Source organism: Anser cygnoides, chromosome 26 (genome assembly GCF_040182565.1).
Source record: "Anser cygnoides isolate HZ-2024a breed goose chromosome 26, Taihu_goose_T2T_genome, whole genome shotgun sequence".
Lineage (NCBI taxonomy): Eukaryota > Metazoa > Chordata > Aves > Anseriformes > Anatidae > Anser > Anser cygnoides.
This window is the reverse complement of record NC_089898.1, coordinates 1,217,223-1,242,290: the sequence shown is the minus strand read 5'-3', so window position 1 is coordinate 1,242,290 and position 25,068 is coordinate 1,217,223. Positions and strand designations below refer to the sequence as shown.

The 25,068-nt window shown below is 39.7% G+C and overlaps 1 protein-coding gene across 3 annotated transcripts in view; it reads left to right on the top strand.

Annotated features, from left to right (window-relative positions):
- KCNU1 (potassium calcium-activated channel subfamily U member 1) overlaps positions 1 to 25,068 on the top strand; it is a 196,132-nt gene that overhangs the window by 6,079 nt on the left and 164,985 nt on the right. For all 3 annotated transcript variants that reach the window (XM_066983415.1, XM_013194431.3, XM_066983416.1), the window contains exons 6-19: positions 522 to 597; positions 1,042 to 1,117; positions 1,463 to 1,633; positions 2,075 to 2,166; positions 2,779 to 2,889; positions 4,391 to 4,496; positions 5,523 to 5,605; positions 6,468 to 6,537; positions 6,943 to 7,098; positions 9,107 to 9,219; positions 9,314 to 9,382; positions 11,350 to 11,439; positions 11,572 to 11,672; positions 15,432 to 15,528. In XM_066983415.1, the coding sequence (XP_066839516.1) occupies positions 522 to 597; positions 1,042 to 1,117; positions 1,463 to 1,633; positions 2,075 to 2,166; positions 2,779 to 2,889; positions 4,391 to 4,496; positions 5,523 to 5,605; positions 6,468 to 6,537; positions 6,943 to 7,098; positions 9,107 to 9,219; positions 9,314 to 9,382; positions 11,350 to 11,439; positions 11,572 to 11,672; positions 15,432 to 15,528 (1,411 nt within the window). The remainder of the gene's footprint in view (positions 1 to 521; positions 598 to 1,041; positions 1,118 to 1,462; positions 1,634 to 2,074; positions 2,167 to 2,778; positions 2,890 to 4,390; positions 4,497 to 5,522; positions 5,606 to 6,467; positions 6,538 to 6,942; positions 7,099 to 9,106; positions 9,220 to 9,313; positions 9,383 to 11,349; positions 11,440 to 11,571; positions 11,673 to 15,431; positions 15,529 to 25,068) is intronic.

The window sequence follows — 25,068 nt, the reverse complement described above, 5'->3', positions numbered from 1 at the left end:
CCGTCTGTTCTTCTGTTGTTCCAACCTGTTCTTTGGGAGAAAAATTATTCCATATTAGTTTTAAAATGCCTTTAATGTTGAGGGACTTGTGAGTTACCAAACTCTGCCTCTGTTTTGTTTATCCATTAGTAGGGCTTTTAGTAACTCAGAAATCATTGTGCCTCACCAACTGGATGATGAGCTACCCAGAGGGGAAGTAAATATGGTACCCTGATTTTTGTGAATGTCTTTCTTGCATGCTCTGGGGTCTGTAGTCCGGTGGGACCTGTATGTCACTTAAACCTTCAGGCTACAGCTCAAAGGAGCTACATTTTATTTTATTTTTTTAATAAATCAAAGCACCTTTGAGGACATAAATGGAAATCCAGTGGCATAAAGGCTCTGAATGCAGATCAATGTTATCCTCTCTTGCTAGGTTCGAGGTTGTAAAATACATGGAAAACAAAGCATGCATGCTTAAACATATCTGAATATCTGAACAGATTTCTTATTTTCTCATTGACATTCTTGCTTTTCTGCAGGTTTGCGTTTTTTGAGAGCACTTAGGTTGTTAGAACTTCCCCGAATACTACAGTTCCTGAGGGTCACAAAGAACAAGTGAGTTAAACTCTTGTCAGGTACACTTGGAAGCTTAACCTTCTCCCCAGTATCTGTATTTTAGTTGATTCAGGTAATAAAGGGAAAGAAATAGTATTGCATATGGGAAAAAAAAGCTATCAATGATGTTGCACTGGAAATTGTGCAAAGGAAAGAAAAGTATAACCATCAGCTCAGTGAAACTGTCTGGGGGAGGAGGGAAATCATAAATCAATAAGTCTTAAAATTTTGAAGACTGATAAACGTAAAAAATGGGATTATCTGACTGATAGAAAGGGCTGGATGTAGGAAGACTTTTCTAATCCTAAATCCTTCCTATATAATATAACTCATTAGAGAAAAGTTTTGTTGAACAGAGATGGAGTCATATAGGAAATTTTAACTATTGCAAATGTTACATTATGTGTTAAATGCCCTGGGCTTTTTTTCACTTTCTATCTCTAGTTACTCAATCAAGCTCTCCAAACTCTTTGCTGTATTTATTGGTACCTGGCTCACAGCTGCAGGATTTATTCACTTGGTATGTACAATCAGCTACATGTCCTTCCTTGTCACCTTAAATCAGTATTACCATGTGAGCTTTGGGTATATATTTTTATAATGAATGCAACATTCTCTTAGGAGAGAGAGAGAGAACAAATGTGTTGTACCACAAAGCATGACTTAAGCCAGTATAGTTTAATTGCATGTGTAACAAGATAAGTTTGCACTGATACAAACCCAATCCCTGCTGTGGTAATGTGTCACCTTTACAATAATGAAAATGATGCCAATTTTTTAATCAAATAATTATAAATTGGAGATGAACTGAAACCAAAACCACTCTAAACTTCTCTCTCTTTTCGCTTTCCCGTGTCCTGGACAGGTAGAAAACAATGGAGATCCTTGGGTCCAGCCTGCAAATTCACAGTCCATCAGCTATTTCAAGTGCATGTACCTAGTAATGGTGACAATGTCCACTGTTGGTTATGGTGATGTTGTAGTTCAAACAGCCTTGGGTCGAACCTTCATTATTTTCTTCATTATTGGTGGCTTGGTAAGAAACCTGTTTTTCTTTTCTGAAAATGACAGCTGGGGGCAGAGAGTGAACAGGATTGTCACCAAAAACTTGAGCTTAGCAGGGTTCCAGCAGGGATTAGGAATATATGAGCAAAAACAGAGCTTTAACATTAAGTACTTACTGGCATGGCTATAGAGTAATTTTCTCTTCTAAGACCTGGCAGGGCTTCTAATATTTCTTCCTGAGACTGCAAATACTGGCAAGAGCCAAAATACTGGACAAAATGAATCCAAGGTATCAACAGCATAAATCCATTATCACTACATCACAGTTGTGCATCCCTGCCAGTGACTTTTTAGAAGTCCAAAGTAAATTGTAGTCGTTGTTCCACATAATATAAATTCTCACAAATTAATTTATCATGATTAGGAGAGACAGAATTGGCTCTGAGGAAGATGGTATTTCTTGATGTCTTAGGTCCTGTTTGCAAACATTATCCCTGAAGTTGTGGAAATTGTTGAAAGCCATAAAAGTTACAAATCTTCCTATGAAGTGGTGAGTGGGAAAAAGTAAGTATGGTTGCTATTTGTCTTTGGAAAATAAAAATCAGGTCAGTTACTAGGCTGTAAACCAGCTCATAAGAAATTCCTGTAGTAGCTTAAAATCCTGAAACTTACTTTTGTTTGATCCTTAACTCAAGAGAGTCTGAATAAACCTTGTCAACAGCACTCTTTGGCATGGGTTTTGTTTTCAAAGGAAGAGAAAAGCTAGGTGACATGATAGGTCTCTTCAATCTTTAAGTTAGCCTGCCTCATTAGTATTTTTTTGGTGGTGTGGTGGTGTTTTGGTAGTGGGTTTTTTTATTTATTTCTTTTCCTCCAGCACTCATAGAACAAGACAGATTAGGTACAATTTCTAGGAGATCTTACAAAGTTCTTTCTGTGAGTCTTTACTCTGGGAATTTGTGCCATTCACTGCTTCTAACACAGTTTCTCTTCCTTTCCAAAATAATTCCTGAAGCACATGTCCACGATGGGTGAAATTTTTATCAAAACAGAGACAAAAACTTTTTTCTTCATTGCTGGGTTTAGTACAAGCAGATTGTGTCATACAGTGTCAGATTTGCAACAACCACTCTGCTATTTTCAAAGTATAAAATCTTACTTGATCTCTTCCTGTAGCTATATCGTTGTCTGTGGTAATATCACTCTGGAGAGCGTTACTACTTTCCTACAAGACTTTTTGCTTCAGGACATGGGAAATGTTTGCACAGAAATCCTTTTTCTGGGAGAGTGAGTATTCTTATTTCTCTGAGATATTTCACTTTGATTTCCTGAACACTTAGGGGAGATGCAGGAGGTCTGAAACTAAAGGAAAGCAATATTATGTAGCTGATTAATGGGAGTTCCAAAACAAATTAGAGCAATGAAGCTTTTATGCTGGAATGTTAGTGATAAAACGTTTTCTTCTGTGATCAATTAAAAAGTTTTTTTTAAAAAAATCCCTCTAAATTGTATAGTAATCTAGCATTGCCAGGTATACCCAACTTTAAGTCTTGCCAAATCTGGAAATCAAATAGTTGACTGCTGTCTCAGTTTCTTATGCATTTTTTCATCTTGGGAAGGAGAAAATTTATAACTTCCACTTGGTCACACCAGTGTATGGCAAAGGAAGGAAAGTGAAATCACTTTTGTATGCCAAGTACATCAGGCGTGTAAACAATCTCCTATCAGAAGCCCTTGTACCTAGCTGAAGCTATGAGATATGTTTCTGAAAACAGAAGCCACAGGGGGAGGTGATTGCTGGGAGCGCAAACAGGATTTTACGTCGGAATGCAGTGGAGGTAGGGCAAGAGTGGAGCAGAATATTATAGGCATCTCTTCTGAAATACCATGACATTTTGAGAGAGCTGTTGAATTGCGGATGCATGGTAATTAAGTACAAGAATGGTTCAAAGACAGGAAAAAGTGCTTCGGAGGAAGAGGTATAGAGTTCAGTCCATTCAGTGTAATGGAAAATAGATAGGGAGTTGGTTTGATTAAAGTGCCTAAGTAGCTTCACAGCTAGTATAAGAATCTTCTTTAATCTAGAAGAGAGAGGCATAATAAAAACTAATGATTAGAGTTCAAAATTGAGCAAACTCAAGTAAGAAAAAAGGCATGCATTTTCAAGAGTGAAAAGTGATTAATAATCACTGCAACAAACCGTTTAGAGGATAGGTGGATTTTTCCTGTCTTTAAATCAGCAGTACCTGTACCGTCCTTCAGTGCATGCTTCGTTACTGAGGTCATTGTACAAATACCTTTACGTGAGTTTTAAAATACAGTTTAGAAGAAAACGTAACATAAGTTACTGGGTGAAATATGGTTTGTGTATGTTGGATAGGGAAATAACAGTGGAGAGAAAGTTGAAGTTCAGCAGTTTCATTTGAACAGGGAACGCAGAATGAAGCCATAGGAAGTGTCACTTCCTGACTCTTGTGGAGCAACAGTGAGCTGTAGAATTACAGTTGCATGGATGGTTGTGGAATGACACTCATGAAAAATTAACGACAATAGCAGAAGACAGGAAAAATCCAGGAAACATTTCCATGACTGTTAAGTGTTATAAAAGCTTGTTTTCATTAAAATCTAAACTATGTACTTTAGTTGAGCTGCCAAAATCCCTGTAGCTCTTTTTTTAAGCTGTAAGTAGTTACGGCAAATAGCTTCTCTGATAACTGGCGAATTGCAGAGAATATAATTATGAGAGATTGATGGATTTTTTTTTTTCCTTCTTGTTTATACTGAATAGGTCTCTTCCTAGTCTTGAGCTGGAAGCTGTGTTCAAATGCTATTCAGCCTACACAACTTTCTTTTATGGCTCTGCACTGAACTCTGGAGATCTAAAGAGAGTTGGGGTAAGAACTTATTTATCTTTTGCCCTTTCTTGTAGATAAGTCAATCTTGTGAAAATCTCATGCCTTATGAAAGGATACATCAGCTGCATTTACTTAATTCATGTTGTGATTTGCACTTCAAGCAGCTCCATTTATTTTATTGGTACCTTTTGCATACCAATATAACACTCATGGGAACTGAAAATGCAAAAGTCAGGCATAACAGACTTTTCAGGCTATACATTTTTCAAGCACTGAAACAGGAAAAAAAAAGGGCGCAAAGACTGATCAGCTGGTTTTAAAAGAGGAATATTGTGGGGAGCAGCATTTCTGGAAATAGTATTTAAATTATTGGAATAGCCCTTAGTTGCCTTTCTTTCAGGCATGCATTGTGTTTGAGTCTCATTCATGAACATCCAGGAAAGAAGAGACCTAGACCTTGTGTTTTGAAATACTGAGGACTCAGTAAAATATTCCAATAGCAGCAAAAGGAATGGACCTGAATTAAAGGCTTTAACTCTACTGAGGTTTCTACTTGTTAGTATCATATTTGAAATGTTTTGGTAGATCTCCATCCAGTTCCCAGAAGACTATAAAAACTCTACTATAAATGAAATGATTTTTTTTGTTAACAACTTCACTGTACAGCCCAAATATTAATTAGATGGCAGAGACAGAGCTCCTCTGACATGACCAAGTTTTGACCCTTGAAAAGTGCTTTGGCTGGACTTTGCTGGGGAAGATTATAGCACTGCTGCCTGTTTTTTGTAACCTCTTCTAGGAAGATGTTAGCTCAAGAAATCATAAATTTAGTGGGTTCCAGCTCTTTGAAAATAGCAATATGAATTACGTACTGTATGTTTGATTGGAGCTGTATCATTGCTGAAACATTCAGGCATGTGTACAACTCCAAAGTAATAGGATCATGATGACCTTATGCATGTTTTTAACTAAAGACACATGCCACTAAATCAGCTCACTATTAGAGATTGTTGTACTTCATATGGGATTAAACCCGGATTTAACTTTTCTTCTCCTGGGATACAGATGGAGTCTGCAAATGCTTGTCTCATTCTAGCAGATGTTTGCTCTCCGCAGCCCTATACTGAAGATACTTGTAATATCATGAGGTAGGATGAGATACTCCAGCGCTTTCATTCTTTATCTGATTGATATTAACAGTGACACAGATAGTGCAGCTGGCAGGGGAGCGTATTTGTCCTGTCACGTTTTTTCTTTCAGGAGAAGTCTGAAAGCCAACTGACTGCTTTCTGCCATGATTTTATCAGATGCTTTGAAGGACTGAGACAGGTAGCAGCTGTGCAGACTTGCAGCTCTCTACAGAATATAATGTTGTTAAATACATTGTAATTATTTTCTTTACTGTCCTGAATATCAGCAGTCAGAGTCTCTGTGCTTTACACTGGAGAGAGTTAAGCACTACTGTCTGGTACAGCTTGGCTGTCAGGTCTCATATTCTAAGCGTTTTTGTACTGGTTTGACTTGAACTGGGGACTCTCAGTACTGCTGGATTGTGTGAATGTGATGGCTTGGCATGGTATTCTCCACCCAAATCAATCCAAAAGTTCAAGTTCCAAATTGGATTATCTTCACTTTCTATTTGTAGGGTGTCTACTGGAGACTGTAGTTTATGAATGGAATTTACAGGTAGAATTTTCAAAGCAAATAATAATTATTGTTGTTTCTCTTAGCTCTAGAGTTGTAGTAGGGTACAGGTACGATTCTTCATCCTGTATCAAAGCCATATGCTATTGTCTTATGATCTTTTGGTGGTGACTGCCTTCCTCTCCAAACAGTGGACTTGGACTTGCTTAAAGTGTAGAGGAGCTCGGGTACAGGCTTTGGGCCATACGCTATTCTTTGTTACCACTCTCAAATTGCTGTCTGCCGGAGTACGCTAGCTGGACTTGAAAAATGAGAGACCGTAGCTAGAACCAAGCATATTAATTAGAAATTATATTTTTCATACAGAGTGCTGTCAATCAAGAATCACTACCCCAACACCAGAGTCATTTTACAGATAATTCAGTCTCGTAACAAGGTATCACAATTGTCTGTCTCAAGCGGGTTGTCACAGTTGAAATTCTGGCCTTTTTGGAATCAAAGATCCTTACTTTGTAAAAGGCAGAGGTTTTATGCAGTGTCTCTTACTCATCCAGGTACTAACCTAGCTAGAATATCTTTTAACATTGCTAAAAATAAGTAACAGCTTTTTGTTTTTGTCAAAGTTGTCAGCAAATGCATATTAAACGTTTAAAGGAAAAACAAAACCAAAAGAACATTCAAACTCAGAAGTCTGCTTAGCTATCTATTAGTGTATTCCAGGGAAGATTTTCAAATAATAGAATGATGAAGGCAAGAAAGACAAGAATCATCATGTTACACAAACATTGTGGCCCTGCCTTTCTCTATGCTGACCTGTAATCACTTTCCTACTCTGAAACAGGTTCACCTGCCAAACATACCCAACTGGGACTGGAGGAGGGGAGACAATATCATCTGTCTTGCTGAACTGAAGTTAGGCTTTATAGCACAAAGCTGCCTAGTTCCTGGTTTGTCTACTCTCCTAACCAGTTTGTTCATTGGGAAAGAGAACACTGAGGTATGTCCTTCGCTTGTTTGAATAATGTAAATATAGCCCAGTGGGATCTTCTCTGAAATAGGTGCCTGACTCTTGAGTAGAAACTGCAGCCAGGTCTTTTGAAATTTATCTTATGTTAGGATTTAGCTTGGCACAGAAGGCAAGAGAACCTAAGAAGCTATTTCTGATATGATACTTGAATTCAGCCCAAGAGGTGAAAGGAATGCTCTAGAACATACTGAAGCAAAAGAGCCTAAAGATATATTTTACAATCAAGTGTGCAAATAGGTGCAAAGGGAAAGGACACTGCATAGCAAGCCATGCTGCTGTGTTTAGGTGACCTATGGAAACTCCTTGTATGTTGCTCTATTTTCAAAAGCTGCAATGTGGTGCTAGTGCTCCACTACCCTGAGAGAACCCAGTAAATCAATTTTGGTTACTGCACAGTGTGGAGCCTGTTAGCTTATCTGCCGTCTGCACATGATCCCATTGTGTGGCATTTGTAAATTGAATCTCTGTTTAAAGCACTTCATCAGAATCACTCCTGCTTGACGCCTCCCAAAATGGGCTGAAAAATCAGTCCAGCATACCCTTTCCAGTTAATAGGATGCCTTTCGTCAGTATCATTTTAGGCTTAACAGTTTCTTTGGTTGGTTCTTATGGGGTAATTTACCCAAGAACAGTCAGAGGTTTCTGAATTGCTTCAGTCTTGCTTAGGGTCTCAACAGACTTTAACTGAAACTGAACTGACAATTAGAAATTCTGTCATCTGTCTGCAGGGGAGGTGATCCAAATTTTTCCTCCTTTTACCTGTATTTTCATTACCTACTACAACACAAAACTGATAAGCTGTATATTAAATTTAGGGTACATAAAGGTTGCTCAGAAATTACCACATCAATACCAGAAGATGTAATAAAAACAAGAAGACAGAACTGTTTGGCATGTAGTTGCCTGAATAAGTCACAGATTTGCTAGTCCTGCTGTGGATGTGCTTTTGCTATCACCTAGTGGCTGTATGTGATACTTCACGTTAATCTCCAGCACAAAAAAAAATAAATTGATTTTTCTATATTCAGGGGCTGTTCACAAATTGATTTAGGCAAACTATATAGATATCAGGTGAAATGAATACAGAAGTTTTATATAGAACTGGGGCTGCTTTGCAGACAAAGTGTTTTTGCATAGGCAAGCTGTTTCATTCAAGTCCAAATGTTTCACTGAGACATGAAAAAGCTAACAAAACTGATACTTTTAGTTTTTAAAAGTATACTATGAAAACTCAGCAAATTTTTGACAGGAGGCTTTTTTCAATTAAAAATTTCATTAAATAATTTTTGTTTGGAAAGCAAAACTTTTTTACACATTTTAACAGCCTATTAAGTTTTATGTGGAAGGCATTCATATGCCAAGAGAATGGTGTATACTGTGAGGTAATGAGTAGCAGTATAAAACCAGAACCAGCTGTAAGAAGCAATATGTTTTGCTGCTCGAACTACCTGGATACAAACAACCCTTCCTTAGTCACATAGCTATTTTTTAAAAAACAACAACAAATCAAAAAAAACAACAACAGCAAAACACCCACACCCCGAAAAGTGCTTATGCTGGAGCAGACCATCTCTGTTCAACAATAATCTCACCTCTCCTATATTTATGATCAATAAAGCTTAACACAAAACCAGACTAACTAGGGAGACAGGTTAATTTTACTGCAATTAAGGCCTAACTTTCCTCAAATAATGGACTCCCAATACTTTGCAGTCATAAAATTTCCATGTAGCATAATTTCTTGCAGTAATGACACCTGTTCTTCAATGATAATGAATTGGAAGTGTCCAGAAGAGTTAAGACATTCCCTGGTCTGATGTTTTTCAACTCTGATACTGTCTCTGACAACATATATTTGATGTCATTCTGCTTTCAGTAACTAATATCATGTAGTGTTAGAGTATTTTCCCAGTGTTAGGTTACACATCCTACTTGCTTTGCCTTTGAATAAATTTATCATCTTTATGGTTGCTTTTAGACGAAGAGAAAACATCTGAAGGACAAGATGCTTCTGGGAGACAAAGACTACAAAGTAATGACTTTTCAGCTCTCCAACGATTTTGCAGACATGACTTTTATTGAGGTTTGTCGGTATGTGGTACAGATGTGGATGTTTTTCTGCTATTTCCTTCCAGATGTCTGTCCGCAGTAAAGATACTGTGACTGACTTGGTCTCTTTCCCCAGGTTGTGCTTTGTAAAACTAAATCTTGTCCTCTTGGGAGTTGAACTCAAATTTGGCAGTCGAGGAGAGAGGTAATTGTATGTAAGACTTCTCTTCTAGTAAGAAGTCAATTAGTTCCAAACTAATGATATCCAAATAACTCAGATTTGCCCCCGGATCTGCACAGATTTTATATGCCTCTTGTTTTCCTATGCACGGTATTTAGGAGACAGGATCAAGATGTTATTCCTGGTTGCTTAAGTGTCAGAATGAATTTTACCATACAAAACAATCTTTTCTGCCTCCTTTCTGCTCATGGATAATCAAGCAAGGGATGGAGGATGGGCCACCATTCTCACCTTCCATTCCACAAAAAGGCAGCATAGATCTTGCTTTGATTTGGGGCAAATCAAGCATATTTATTTTCATGGGTAATGGAAACGCCGCCTTTTTTTTTAACCACATGAGTTTAGCTCCTAAATGCTAAAAAGCATTGTCATAAAGGGATAATTTGTCAATGCTGGCAGCAGAGCTTTTGCTGTCTGAAGCTGATCTGGTCCTGGGCCAGATAACACTCTCTGTCTGTTCTAATGATGAAATACAAGACATCCTAATGGGGAATCTGGAACTAGTTCAGAAAGGGAATAAATTAGTGCCATAGATCTTTAAAAAGCTTGAGAAATCATCCAGAAAATGCAGACTATTGAGTGCAATTATTACTCTTTCCACTTTTATAAAGGAAATGGCTGTCTTGACCAAACTAGAATAGCAGCTCTGAAAACAAAGGAGTGTGGGGAAACACTGCTGTGAAGAATACGTAGGGGTTCTCTTCCGCAAATGCTGAATGAACCCTACCGTGAAAGAAGTCGGTGCATGTTGTAGTTGTTTAGCACTAATGGAAAACAGGCCACTACAAATATATTGTTCCTTGAGTTCGTACATTGTCGAGATGATAAGAGAATGATGCAAAGTAAAAACAAGAGGGAAAAGGAAACTGCATGCTCTTTGAGATACAGAGACTGTATTTTTGCTTTCTTTACACAACAGTTGGCACAGAAGGGATGCTTCTTCTAAAATGGGGACATCTAGATGTTGCTACAATATCTGTTATCTATATATAATTGTAGTGCTTAATATTTCTCATAATTCATATTTTGTTTGTCCTCTGAGCCATTAATCTGGAGGAGCTGAGTATAGGACTTCACAGGAAAGGAAATTGTTAACAACCTCGTCACCTTTCCCATTTCCATGCATACTGCCAATATTTATTAAAACTGGGTTGAAGACAATAGGAGTTTGGACTGAGCTGGTGCCTTGAGTGGTCTACACAGAGAAAAGTGCTAAATTTAATGATGTTGCAGGGGATTCAACATAGCTATTTTTACAGCAGCCCAGCAGGGATTTTCACCCTGGATGTAGAAGGGGGATCCATTAGGAAAGAAGGTTTCCTCCCCTGTTTATACCTTGCTTGTTCAGCTCTAGAGCAGATATATCAAACCCTGCGCATCTCTGTAGCTTCAGTTACACTGAACTTGTATTTTAACTGTGAGTATTTAGGTTTTTCAGTGACTCCATGGAGAAATGGAAATACCTGGCCTGTTCTGACTACAGTAGACCATTAATGGTTTTATTACGTTAAACATTTTCAAAATAATGTGGTGGAAATCAGAGTACCTGTTTCCTATGAAGTTTAAAATTTATCAAATTAAAACATTAATTAAAACAAACAAACAAAAAACAATCAAGAATCTCTGAATTGAATAAACTGCAAAAATCCTAACAAAAGGATCTGTGTGGTTTGAATCCCTGCTCTCACACAGCTCCCCCACCTGTTTCCGTGGAAAATTATCTTTATGACATTGAAAATGCAGCAGTTAACTTTTTTCGTGTCTCGTGTCTCTCTTGTAGGTCATAGAAGTTATAACAAAGGGGATTAATGTAAAATTTTGAGGTGGGAGGGAACTGTTACAATCATATAGTCTGAATTCTCACAACACAGGTGAGAAATGTCACCTGATAGACAAACTGTGATTACTCTCTTGATGTTTTCCCAATACAGCGCTATCCTGATCAATCCGTCTGCACGGATAAAACTTCATCGGAATACCATGGGCTTTTTTATTGCTCATTCCCTTGCAGAAGTCAAAAAGTAAGATTCTCTATTACTGTTTTCTTGAAAAAAGGTCTAAAATATAAAAACTTTCAAGAGCAGATGAGTGCATTTATTGTCTAATCAGTTAAACATAATTCAACTTTTACCTAACTAGCTTTTGTTTTGTAGGGCACAGTTCTATTGCAAAGCCTGTCACAGTGATGTACAAGATCCAGAGCAGATTAAAAAATGTCATTGTAAAAGAAGACTTCACTCCAGATCTTTCTCAGGTAAATTTTAAAAAAATCTGTTTCTCATAAAAAAAAAAAAGGCTGAATCGATAGCTGATAATTGTATATGTGTTAATTATTTGTCATAGTTAATAAGGTTATTAATAATAAGAATAGGTTGGAACATCATCCTCTGATAAAATAGGGATCTTTCTGATGATACTAATAAATCTTACAGATTATGATTGTACTTTAACAGCTTCATTGTGTTTTTCTTTAGGAGTCAAAGCTGTTTTGCTAAAAATGATTAGGAAAATATATACCTTGTTCAAGATTTTTACTCTACTTATTAACAGGTTTATCACAGAATACTGCTTTTTAACTGCAGAGACCAAAGCAGAGTCTTATTATTACTTATTACTGTAGCATAGGTATAACTGAAGCAAAAGGTACAGCTGGACATACCAAGGTTTTTTGTGTCCAGTTTGTACTGGATTCTTGATCAAGATTCACTGATGAAGTCTGTCTATGTCTTTGTCATCATGAGAATAAGAAATGTTAAATAAGAAGTCAGAAAAATGTTTTGGAGGTTGTACAATGTATATGGCAACATTTAATGGTGTTTAGCTGAAAGGAGAGAACAGATCAATCATGATAATATTAAACCAAAGCAGAGCAACATATTACTTATTCACCTCAAACTCCATTTTCAAAGAGTTTTGTTGTTTTTTTGTTTGTTTGTATTTTGTTTTACTTTTTTCTTTTTAGACAGAAAACAGCCTCTCTGATCTGTGTCTGACTGCACCAAAGTGAGACTTGCCACAATTTTATTATGCATTTAAGATCAAAATGCACATTGCTTCTGCTCTCTTCTGAACTGCTCTGCTAGTGTCTGCCCTCCATGGAGATGGTGCTTTGCTTTAAAGAGTTGAGAAGGAGCTTTCTGTTAAATATGAATATACACATGCATGCCTACTTATTTCAAACATTTGCAAATTGTTTAAACAGCAGATGGCAGCCAAGCCCCATTACAAAACATGCCTGTGAACTGCAGATGGTTGAGATAAAGGCAAAACTTATTCACGCTGTGCTCAACCAGGCTGAGTGAACAAGCACAAGCATACTGACACCTGGAGGGCTCCATGTAGTAATGTCACGTAGGAGGGGAAGCTGGAGCCCATTTTCGGTCCCACACACTTATCAACATAGATGCAACTGAGGTCCCTGAAAGCCAGCTACCTTCCAGAAAAGGGACTTCTATAAGTGGCAAAGGCACCTTAATAAAAGTCAATCTCAAACAAATAGAAAGACATTGACACTGTGGGAGCTCTCTACCTGGCTGGTTTTCTTCTGGTTTCCTAGGCAATCTCAGGTTTTTTTAAAAGGACAAGATTGTGTTCCAGTACAAATGTGTATTAATAAAAAGCCCTTGTTTGCAAATCTGCAGTTCTGCACCAGAGACACAGCAGAGAGAGTGGTTGCCCAAGGTGGATCAGGAGCTTTGCCAGCCGTAGGGCCTTGCCATCAGTTTCCCCTAGGATATATCAGAGCTTAACTGTAGGCACTTTGGTTCATTCCTCCTCATTTAGACAGTGAAGATCAAGTTAATTGTCATGGATAGAAAACTAATACAGGAGCCTCAGACTGTGAACTTCAGTCAAAGGAGCTACTATTGCTATTCTAAAAGAAGTGTAAATGGCTTACTACAGGACAGTAAGTTAAAATAAAACAAAGGCTTTTCTTTTTCCTTTATCATCCAAACTTGACCAAAAGCTATTGTTGTTATAGCTACTTTTTATTTATTTTATTTTTTTTATCACTAGATATGTATTAAGAGGCCATAAAGCTTCTTGAGGCAATGATACCCCACTCCCCTTCAGGACCTGGTCAGGTAGTGGCAGTAACAGGGCTTTTCTCCCTGGTCTGCAGCACGTCAGAGCTGCTCTGGGCAGGCAGGCTCTGCACAGGTTGTTCACGTTAACCCAGAACATCGGTGCTAAAGGCTGGGAGTGAACCTAGCTCTGTAGAGATGGCCAAGTGTCTTGTTTTAGAAGGCTGTAAGAGCATTTTCTCAGCTACTTATTTGTGCCTGTGTAAGACAGGCAGTTACGAATTTTCATTCTCTGACTTGGCTTATGATACTTCATTAAGCTTGACCTAGAGGGATTGATTGAGTGGCGTGTGGCATCCTCAGAGAGCTCCCTCTTTACCCATCCAACTCCCACACTATTGAACACAGGGCTGTAGAAAGAGCTATCCTGTTACCAAGGCTAAATGCACCTGTTTTTAGCACACCTGTGCAGAGCAATTACAGCTTAAGGCTGACAAATCACCTATTCAGAGAGATGTCCCTTTATCTGCCAGGGGTATGTTTAGAATCCCTAGCTGCTCCATCTGGGTTGGTATGGTTTGGCAATAGTTGCAGCCTAACAAGGAAGTTAAGGGTATGTGAGAGGGTTCGCCTGTCAGTTTGTGAGATAAAGAGATATGTGTGTCTGAATGTTCTTCCAGTCCAACCTTTCCTTCCCCATCTGTATGCGTTGGACATGTTTGGACACATGTGACATGGAGAGCTTTGCTGTGCCTCCTGTCAAATGCTGATAAGGGGAGGAATGCAGATTAGCAACAAAGATAAGGGCCAGGGGAGTGTGGGGAGTAACAGCACGCATCCTGAGCTTGCTACATCGCTGTGAAAAGCGGGAGATGCAGGTAGGCTCTGGTGTGCTTAAAAATCTCAGAGGGTGCTGCTGTACATCCTCAAATCACTGCCTGGTGTTATAATGCTGGGCTTAATGGCCCATGACCTCAGATTATGGCCCAGAAAAGACTAGATCAAATGTCAGAGAAAAGATGTTCCAGCTGTTAAATTGCTACTTTAGGATTTGGGAAGCTTAAGCTCATTTTCTTGATCCATTTCCTCAGAGTCGATCTGGGACTTTAGGCCACTTACCCTTTCTGAATTTTGGTTTCCTGATGGGAAATCGAGGCAGATAAAACTGGTTTGACTCTCAGAGATAGTAGGAGAATAAAGTAATGAATAAGCAAGTCACTTATGACAAGTATGAGGACAGTACAAGTACCGGTGACGAACTCTGCTTACCCTCTGGTTTTCTTCCTTCTGTGGAGAGTCATGTGTTCATAGAGCACTTAGAGCACTCCTCCTCCCCTGCAGGACTAGGGTCCCCCTCCACCACCCTTTAGGGACAGGCCCAGCACATCCCTGCACCTCTGACTTTCCCCTCTGTACAGGACTGGCAAAGAAACACACACCCTCTCTCTTCAGGACTGGCACTGGGACCCCCTTTTCTCATGGAAGATGCGATTCTCTGTAGCCAAGAACCCATTCTTTCCCATGCAAAGTGAGAACAAGGGTCTTAGGGGGTCACACAAGTGCGTGTTGGCAGTCTGGTGAGGGTGTGCTTCCTTCATCTGTTCCTCCACCTAAAGAGGTGACGAAGGTTTCCTTCACTTTGGGGGGAAAACTGCAACAGTTTGGGGTGAAATTCAGCTTCTGGATTCCAACAAAAGAGCCTCACAAAGAAAAGGAGCCCCCTTAGGAACGAAATGGTGCGTTAAGTATGGGGCGTTCACCATGTTTAAGACTGTTTTACACATACTAGATAGCATTGCTATTTCATAACACTGTGCTATATTTTGGAGCAGTTGTATGAATAACCAATTCAGCGCTCCTTTTTCTAGCATTTCTGAAGCTCCTGCAGAATCCTCAAAATGGTATAGTGGCCATTTGCAGACACAATCTAAATACAACTGAGGGCTATACAAAAGGAAGCCAATTTTGTTTTATTGCCTTTGTTTCAGAGATACTGAAATTACGTAGCGAATCGCTTGTTTCACATGGACAGCCTGCAAAGTCAAGGTCCCTTATCGTCCTTCCACCTCAGAGATTTGTTGATGGGTAAGAAATGTAAAGCTGTGTGTGTGCTGAGCAGGCGTTTCCTGGACTTTCTTATTGAGAATTTGTGTGGAAAGTGGCAACAGCCTGTTTCCTAATTCTTCTGTTATTGTTAGCTGTTGAAGTGGATGGTTTATGGCTTCCCCCTATCTTGATTAATTGAAATGTCTAGAAAGCACAACTTATGGCTATGTATCCAAATCCTCAGCACGTCAGCTCATACTCTTCTGCAGGCTCAAAGCCTGTAAGCGTACACGAGGTGCTGTGAACTGATACTAATGTGAAGGTAGAAGGGAAAGGTGAAGGGAGGAATTGGTACACCTCATGAAAGTGATTACTGCCTTCTAGACAGAAGCCAAATAATAGCAGAATTGTGATCGCGTTTTATTCTGCTGCTTCTGAGAGGGCAGAGTGGAGGAAAGAGCAGCTGAAGGTAGGAACGTGAATAGCCAACACTGAGTTTTGCTCATTCCTCAGGTGCTTAATTACAGTGTGGTGTTGGCAGCAACATGGGAGAGTAACAAACTCTGGTATACCCTAAAAGATGTTTGCTCTAAAGCCAGCTGGCGATCCAAGAGAAATCTCACCCTACAGCATTTTTCTCTAGCATCAGTAATGCATGCTAGAGTAGTCTTTTGTGGGCCATCTAAATTCTTCCTGGCTGGAGGGATCTGATTTCCCAGCAGGGTTCACAAACTGGTGGCAGAGCGTGGTCATCTACTGTCTAAGCCAAGGTGTGAATTGCAATATTTTTAACTACAGTGTACTTAATTTGCTGTGCAGTCCAGTTGACTTGCACTGGGACTCCTCATAACCTGAGCTGCTATATTCAGCATAAGGAAGGGTATCATGGTCTGAAACTGAGCTGTCAGTAATAACAAGCTGTTACACTCTTCCAAACATCCACTAGAGAGGGTGACAGGACATATTGGCAAACAGTGTCATACTAGAATTTGCAGGGAATAAACAGGAACCTGGTAGGCGAAGAGATGCCCAAACTAGTATTTCTTGCCTTGTTTCTGCTTGTGAGCAATTTGCAGCCACTGTAGAACCGAAGAGGCTTAATAAATAATGTTTCCCCTCCCTGCAAAATCCTATCTTGTGCTTCAGCAGCAAAGGCAAATGTCAGTATGGCAAGGACTGTAAGGTGTCCTCTGGAGAGCTTTGCATCTTAGCAGCTGTCCCCAGCACATGCATGGTATCAGGACAATAAAACGTTGCTCAGTGCGGCTGTCCTGCAACCAATTAGGTCAGCTGTAAATATTGGGACTGCATGGTAAATACATACACACATACTAGCAGATTGTGCTGACTTGTTAAATATAAATGAAAACATAATTAGATTTATAATATGGCCCTCCCCCTCCTCATGCCCAATAACATAATTTGCCAAAGGAGGGGAGGGAGAGGGGAGAAGAACAAGCCCTCACAACCTGCTGAAATACCATTATTAACATGCGCATGAAAAGTCAATTATGCCAGAGGGAGGTATTTAAGTGAAGTGAGTTTCCATACTCTGGGATTACACCTTGGGGATTATACAGTTCTTATTTATTTATTTATTTTCCCCGAGATCTCTGCTGCTGCTTAGCAGTGAGGAACAAAATGTTGCTAAGAGATATTCTGAAATCCCCTAAAGAAATGGCCAAATGTGCAGATAAATAATTGTTCCCATCCCCATCAAGATTCTCCCTGATCACCATATCAAAAAGACACTATATTCTCTCCAGTCAGGGCAGGTATGTTTTCTGGTGTTTAGTTTTAAACGACACCAGGGACTGGTCTTCCAGTGCCTCCCTTGGGAGGGCATTTTACCATGCCGTTGTTATTAGTTGCAGTATTTATTATTTGTATTATAGCTATGCCTTGAGGCTTCTACTGGGACTAGAACCCTGTTAGGCTCGATACTGTATACACACATGGTAAAAGGAGTTTTTGCCTTAAAGAGCAGCAAAGGGAAGTAGGAAAGGGTGAAATGAGGTATCGAAAGTCATAGAGGAAACCTCACAATGCAAAATACAGCTGTTTGGGGCTGACTCCTCATAACATTAGAGATCTCAAATCAATCCCAAATAGTTTTTTATTATTATTTAATCCAAAAATAGAATTGGATACAATTGCCCATTTTCAGATTAAGCTGAGGTTTTCCACCTGGGGTGTTCTGCTCATAGAAAAGCTAACACTGACCTTTTGTATCTAAGTTAGGACAGTTTGGACAGTGGCCAAGGGGAGCTCCAGGTTCAAATCTCTGCTCTGTTTGATTTAAGATGGCAAACTGTAATCTAATCCAGGGAAGATCGGCACTTTAACACAAGTCTAGTTTCCTGGGATGTCTGGATATACAACGGGGATTATTTCCACTGCATGCCGCAGGCAATGCTTTCGGAATGATTTGGGTACTCACCAGCTTGTCCTGTTATGGACTCCTTTGAAAATATCTGTGTTGGAATATTTAGCCAGCTAAATACTTAATTTCTGTATTAGGCTAATCGATTAAGTTAATCAAATCATAATTCAGGGAAATGTGATGAAGTATAGTGCAAAAGAATTGCACGTGGCCTATTCTAAGACTCAAAACACATTTCGTTCAGGTCTTGCCAATATTTGTGGAGTTCTAGGCTGTTTTAATGAAAGATATCTTACTTTGTACTGCACACACTAGGCTCATGCATTTTTTTTAAATTGAAAATAAGATCTTGATATTCCAGGAAAGAACTTAATTAGTGCCATTAAAAAGTCACAAACCAGTACTCTCCCTCCCCCCAAAAAACCAAACCAACCAAACAAAAAATACCGAAGAACTGCGAAGCTTGGCCAGAACTGAATTCATAAAGACCTGTTAGGATTCTTCAAGCACTTCTGAGGCCCTGCATCGATACACTTGCTTTACTAGTCATGGTTTTCCACGCATTCTTGCCTAAGGCACGACAAATTTAATGGTGTATGTTTTGCTGAATTGTTGATTCTTCTTTTTCATTTCTGCTAAGTTTCCAGTGAGGCGTAAGAGAATGCTTGTGAGCAAGGGTGTGTGTGTACACGACTCTGCAATGGCTTCTTCCCTTTTGTCCTGGTATAGAGTCACTTCAGACAAGCAAAGGATTAATAAAAACTACATTAGATTAAAGGGGAAACCAGGTTAAAGACCAAGTTTTAGCTCCCTTTTAATTGTAATTTATCTAGCGTCTGGATAATTGCTAATAAATACCTGCTGAGTTGCCAAGCCTATGTTAGGGCTTGTCAGTCTTTAATAAATTTTAAAGACTTCAGATCCTACTCTGATGCTACCCATCACTTCCCAATCCAAAGGTAGGGCAAAACAAAGCAGCAATGCTGAGCACTCCAGCCCAGCTAATCTGGCAGAATGCATCACAATCTTTATAAATGTGTGAGAAGGGCTGCGCGAGAGCTCCCAGAAAGGTCATTGGTATTTTTGGAGCGATAAATCACGGAGGGAAAGATTTGCATTTTGGCTGTATAAAATCCAGGGCTGGATTAGAGAGAGAATACTTTGCAGTAATATTTCTCTCCTGACTTGTTTTATTAGCTTCCTTTAAACATGTTACATTATTGCTTATAGAATTTCATTTACTTGGATTGGCAGCTTGATAAATATGTCTATTGGCGATGATTTGGATTGCTCTGGGCATTAATATTATTAAAACCTGTCACAAGGAAATGTCTGAAAGATGACTTACTGTAAAGATTACAGCATGAAATAAATCATACAATGGTATTTGTTACCGTTTATGGCCTCTTGGAGCCGAGTCAATCCCTTTTTATGTTGCATTATTTTTCAAGTTTTTATAGCCTTACATTATATATCGCTGTCAGAAATGAACAGATGGGGTGTCAAACACGAGCCTTCTGAATAATTCCCACCCTCGGGTTATTTGTATGAAGGACAAGTGTAAAACTGTGTTCTCAAGAAAAAGGAGATAGATAGAGGTGGAGAAAGTGTTGTTACAGTGAGCAAGATCCCTTTTGTCAGCAGGCACATTGTGCTTTTGATCACTACCTGGTATTTACGCTACAGGGTGGGGGCTCTGTGGAAAATTTAGCAGTCTGTTGGCATAGCAAAAAACCTCACATGTTAGACAAGTTTCAAATTCCTTTGGATTTACTTTTATTGCTAGAATGGGAAAGATGTGGAGGGGGTGTTTCAGTGATAGCCAAACCTCGGAGGGTTTATAGAAACATGGAAAAATATGGATGCCTCTCAAACACTTCAGGGGTGGAATACTAAAACGAGTCCCTCCTGAACTACACAGATGGCACTGCTGTAGTTTGGGATGCAAGAGGAAGAAGATGGACAGATACTTTGGGCATTGGAAGTTTGTGAACTGATGTCAAGCAGGGAGCTCCTCTAGGAAAAAGAAGGAATATTTTCTATTCCACTTCTTATTTTTCTGGGAAGTCCCATGTTTGTGTTGTGTGTTTTCGAGGAGTCCTTATGAGAGTCAGGGTGACAGGCTGGATGGAGCGATAGTTCGATGTGATAAGGTGAGAAATACACCTGCAATTAATCAGGTTTGTCTGGGTTAGAAACTTCGGGTAGGAGACATCATCTGTGTATACTTTCCCCCAAGGTTTCTCTCTTCAAATCTCCAACCCCCAGAATCTTGCACAGGTACACAGAATATAAATCAGCATTATTTTTAAACATGACTCTTCTTGGTCTAAATGAATCTTTAAGCACCCTAATAAATTGTTCTGTCAATGCAGACTGGCTGAATCTTGCTCATGGAACAATGAGGTCTTTCTCATCTTCACTGAAACTTGCAACTTGAGAATCAGTGCGATGGATCAGATATTTTAGCGTCAGCCTGACACAGAAAACTTAGCTTCCATGGTGTTCAAAATCTGCCCAGACTTGTTTTGTACAGGCTTGTTGTCTCTTTGTATGAAAACTAAGTCTGTTTGCTGGCATTGAAGGATAGGTTTCATGTTTTTTAACGAAAGTCTTAATAAGCAAAATCATACTCCGTTTTGGCTTTAAGCCACCAGAGGTGTTGTGACCAATTTGAATAGCAGTCTTTCCTCAGTGATTTACTTCTTGATTCAATTTCAGCTTAATTGTATATATAGGCCTCTAGGTTTTTTTGTTTAGTATTGTTTTCTTTTTTTTTCCTTTCCTTCTGGAGAGTAAATTATTCAGAATACTAGGCAAGGGCAAGGACTGAGACCTTTTCTTGTACATAGAATTTTTCTTCAGTTCATATTCATGCTTACTGCATTTGGCATCTAAATTCTCTGTTAGACAGGCACTATTTTTTTTTTTTTTTGAATTTAACCAGCTAATCAAAAGATTATTGCAGCTTCTTTCTGAAGCTCTCTTCCCTTCTGTTTGTAGGCCTCTCTTGTTTCTCTCAGGCTTACCATTATAGACCAGAGAGCCTTACCCTTTGCAACCTCAACCTTTCTGTGTATTCCTTGGCCTTTTTCTAACTTCATATCAAAAGTGATATGGTATGATACTTCTTATCACCCTTTCTCTCTCTTCCCCAGGCCCTTGTCCCACATCTGTAATCAAGCTTGCATGAAAATTTTAGGGACTCACATTTACCATGCAAAGTACGGTTGTACAGCATTGTGGTAACTGAAGTTGCACCCACCTGTATGTACTAATCCGATTCCACGTTATACAATCGTATAATCACTTAAAGAATTTGCATGACTGATAGTATGTGTTCTGAGTGCATAAGGAGAAGTTTCATAATTAGCTTTCCCTGTGAACTTGTGCAAACCAGTCTATTTATAATTTGGTCAGCTCCTGATTTTTAATGAGGGTGCTGAGAGTGACTGAAGCCTCTGGCAGCATGCATTTCATATTTTAATTACCCACAGTAATTCTGACAATTAAACTGATGTCATAAATCACATCATAATGACCCATAAGAAAAAAGCATTTTTAATGATTGAATGGGGATTTGATTTAAATAGGTATGTGATGGCTTAACAAGGAGCCAAAAGCTCCATGGAGATAGAAGTCTTCCAAATCTTCTTGTTAAGCTGTGGCTCCAGCAGGTGAAGAAACTTGGTGCAAAGTTTCTTTCGGAGGCCAAGTACTGGTTTTCTTAGCACAGGATTGCATTTCGTGGGATGAAATCTATTCCTGTGTGCCTAGCCAGAAATGGACTTCTACGTGATTTGGGTCTTGGTGGCTAATTGGCCATTCTGGTCTCTGACTCCAGAAGAACTTGGATGTTGCTTATCTTTGGCAATGCCAATACAGCTTACGCTTTTCTCTTCTGGCAGATAGCTTTTGTTACTGTGTCCATGGTTTAATAAAGTGTAAGCTCTTCTATCTATTGTTAGGTGCATAACACTTTTCTTACCACTAACCACAGCTGAGGAGGCCACTTAGTAAGTGATGGGCAACATCACGCCGCTGCCGTAGAATTTTGTCCTTTGGTTACCTCCTGAGCGGTGTCACCATGGGCCACAAACCTGAAATGACAAGGCGAGACTAGGTTTGCAGGTAAGTCCTCGGAGGAACAGAGTGCTCACAAATTTACCAGTTCAGCCAAAATCAAGGCTGTGCTATCCAGCGTAGTCTATTATTCAGCTGGGACCTGACTCTCTGGTTTTGGCCCTTAGTGAATATCACTCCTATTATCTAAGATCTTGACTAAGCCAAGTTCTGCTCTTTAGATTATTTTGCTATTAATAATGTCACAATAAGTGGGTGGAAGTAGCTAATGGCTCTAAGCCACAAATGATCCCAAATGTTCCCAGTCTCTACTCTCCTGTAAACCTTGACAGATTGGGAGTGCTTAGTAAAATATTGTAACACTCAACACGCATTTACAAGGCAGCGATCTGTCCCATGACGGCTTCCAGATGTGTAGTGTGTGCAATTTCATAATTCAAGAACAGATTCTATTGCCCTCTGCAGATCCCCCATCAGGCTGTTCATAAATGCTGCTCATAATTAAATTAACCCACTAACTAGCCATGCAAATTTTGATAAGCAGTGACCAAAAAAAATAAAAAGAGGAAACTGTTGAGATGCTCTCAAAAAATGACAAGGTTGTCTTCAGAGATTATTTATCACTATGAGAGGATTTGTTTTTTCCCTTCCTGTTTGCCAAATTCCACTTTGTCCCTTCATACATGACAACTGTTTTAAGGCATTAATCTAATAATTAGGAGCTGAATTTTGCCACCCTTACTCAAGCTGTCTGCTGTCTTACTCTCTGAACAGCCTTTCTGGAATCAAAGCAAGCCACTATTCTGTGTGTGGGTAGCAGTATCAGGATTTAGTTTTTAAAATCCAACTCGTGCCCAGCCCAAGTAGCAGTGAAAGAACAAAAATATGCACACACACACTCACTCTCAAGCCGAGGGGAAGAAGCTGCATTTTATCTAGCCCTCCTCTGACCTCGGAAGGGAAGAGGGGGACTTCAGCAAAGATTTCACAAGGGATGCTACAAATAATGGGCTGTTGTTTTTTGTCAGAAACAATGGCTCGCAGCTCTGACACGTGAGATCTGCCTGGAGTAGTATCCAGGTTCCCCACAATAACTTTGCTATATTAATTTGAAAAAGAGCTGGAGTTATTACACCTGGTTTATATCTATGGCTGAACAATATGTCCTTATACAGTAAAGTGTTAGCTGAGGGAGGTGATTTGGGTGGATGCTGAGTGCGGAAATGGAGGCCAGATAACAAAAGCAGAAGACATATACATATATTCATATGTCATTCTATGGATTCTTTGGTGAAGTAGGCCCACTAGTCCATGCAGATAACTGTTCAGGCAGTCCGGTGCAGTTATCCTGGTGCATTCTGAATTTCTCCGGCATTGCCAGCTCCTCAGACTTTGCCACATGGATGTCAGGAGTTCTTCTTAAGGTACCATCACTTGGAGTCCCGTAATTATTTGAGAACCTTGGCTCCAAGAGAGGGATGTATAGGGCAGTGCCTATTAGACTAGGACTCAGCACTTGCATTTTTGTGTTGTACAAATCCTAGTGTTGTTTCCATGCTGTTTTCTCAGTTCAACTTAGTTTTACCTTTTGTTGTTCAAGCTTACAACTCTAAACCTAAGGGGAGAAACTGTAAGTATTGCTTCAATATAAATGATAACTACTGAGTATTTTTACTTTAGTGAATTCTGTACAACCGCAGTGACTTCACTGGGATTACATGTGCTTTGCTTAGGGGCGGATTTGGTTCAGTGGATGTAATTAAAAAAAAAATTAACTACTTATTTTTAAGATTGGTTTTACTTGTTGCCTGATACATTTGATAATTATTGGGTGGAATACTCTAAATTGCATCATTTTGCAGTGATGCGTAATACCTCTGTGTCTATTAATTAATTAAGCCTCATGGTTCCTTGTGAGGTAGGGAAATACTTTGAAGCATTGTGATTCGAGTGATATAATCCACGATGATGAATAAGCCAAGCCCAGATACGCACCAGGTTCTCATAGTGCAGGCCTGGGAGTGAGCAAGGGGCTTTGCAGCAGCCTCCACAGGCACAGGCAATTTTCATTGTATCTGTGTGAAACTCCGCTCCTCCCTAAAGGAGAAGGTTAACATATGTGCAGATCTGGGAACGATTCAAGAAACAATAAGAGGATTCCCAAATGGGATGTGAAGCGAACAGCCCACATGCCAAGTGTTAAATCATCCCCGTGGCTGCGGTACAGAGACGGGGGAATGTCGGGGCTGTTGTGCTGGTGGGCTGGGGCCTTTCCAAACGCAGCTGCTGGAGCAACCTGCCTGCTCCACGCAGGTACACGGGGGTGTCTTCTCTCTGCAGACTTATGCTCGCAGATCTCTCGTGTGCAGGATGCTGAGGTCCAGCGGTGCAACTCTTCCAGGCCTTGCTTGTCCTGAGGTGCTTGGTGAGAAGGCTTCCACCCCTTATTTCTCACTGAAAAATTTAGGAGACAGGAATAAGCTTGGATTCCTGAGGATCTGCTGCTGTTCTGTACTTGGCGCACAGAAGGCAAACCAAACGAGCAGAGAACTTGATCTGTACTACGTTAAGGCTCGTTTTAGCCCCTGTTCTCCCATGACAAGGAGTGGAAGAGCAAATGTCAGGAGGCTGCAGGTGAGGGATGCAACAAAGCTTTAGGGCTTTGCAAAGACGTTGTAAGGAACTTAAAGATAGCTTGTCAGCAGGAAGTTGTTGGCAGCTAACAATTAGATAAAAGGACTTCCACTCCCTGCCTTCTAATACTATAGACAACTGTTCATCACTTATGTTAGTCCTCAAATGAAGTCTGAAACATCTTGGATATGTCTGACCATCTTTTAGTCTAGCTGTGAGCTACATTATTTATTTTGATTCATGGAAACATGAGTGACTGGTTTATATTAGGTCATGGCTGTGGGAGAGGCAAAAAGGAAATGTTTTGCCATGTTGTAGTTGCCTCAGTTTGGCTGCTACACTGGACTGAACTGCTGTTTTGGATGATATATAAGCTTGTGGACTGAGGTTACTTCCAGTGACCAAATTTTTCTGAGTTTAATGATGGGCCATTGCTCAGTACATCTGCAGATCAGGCACAGACTGATTGCACCAGTGGC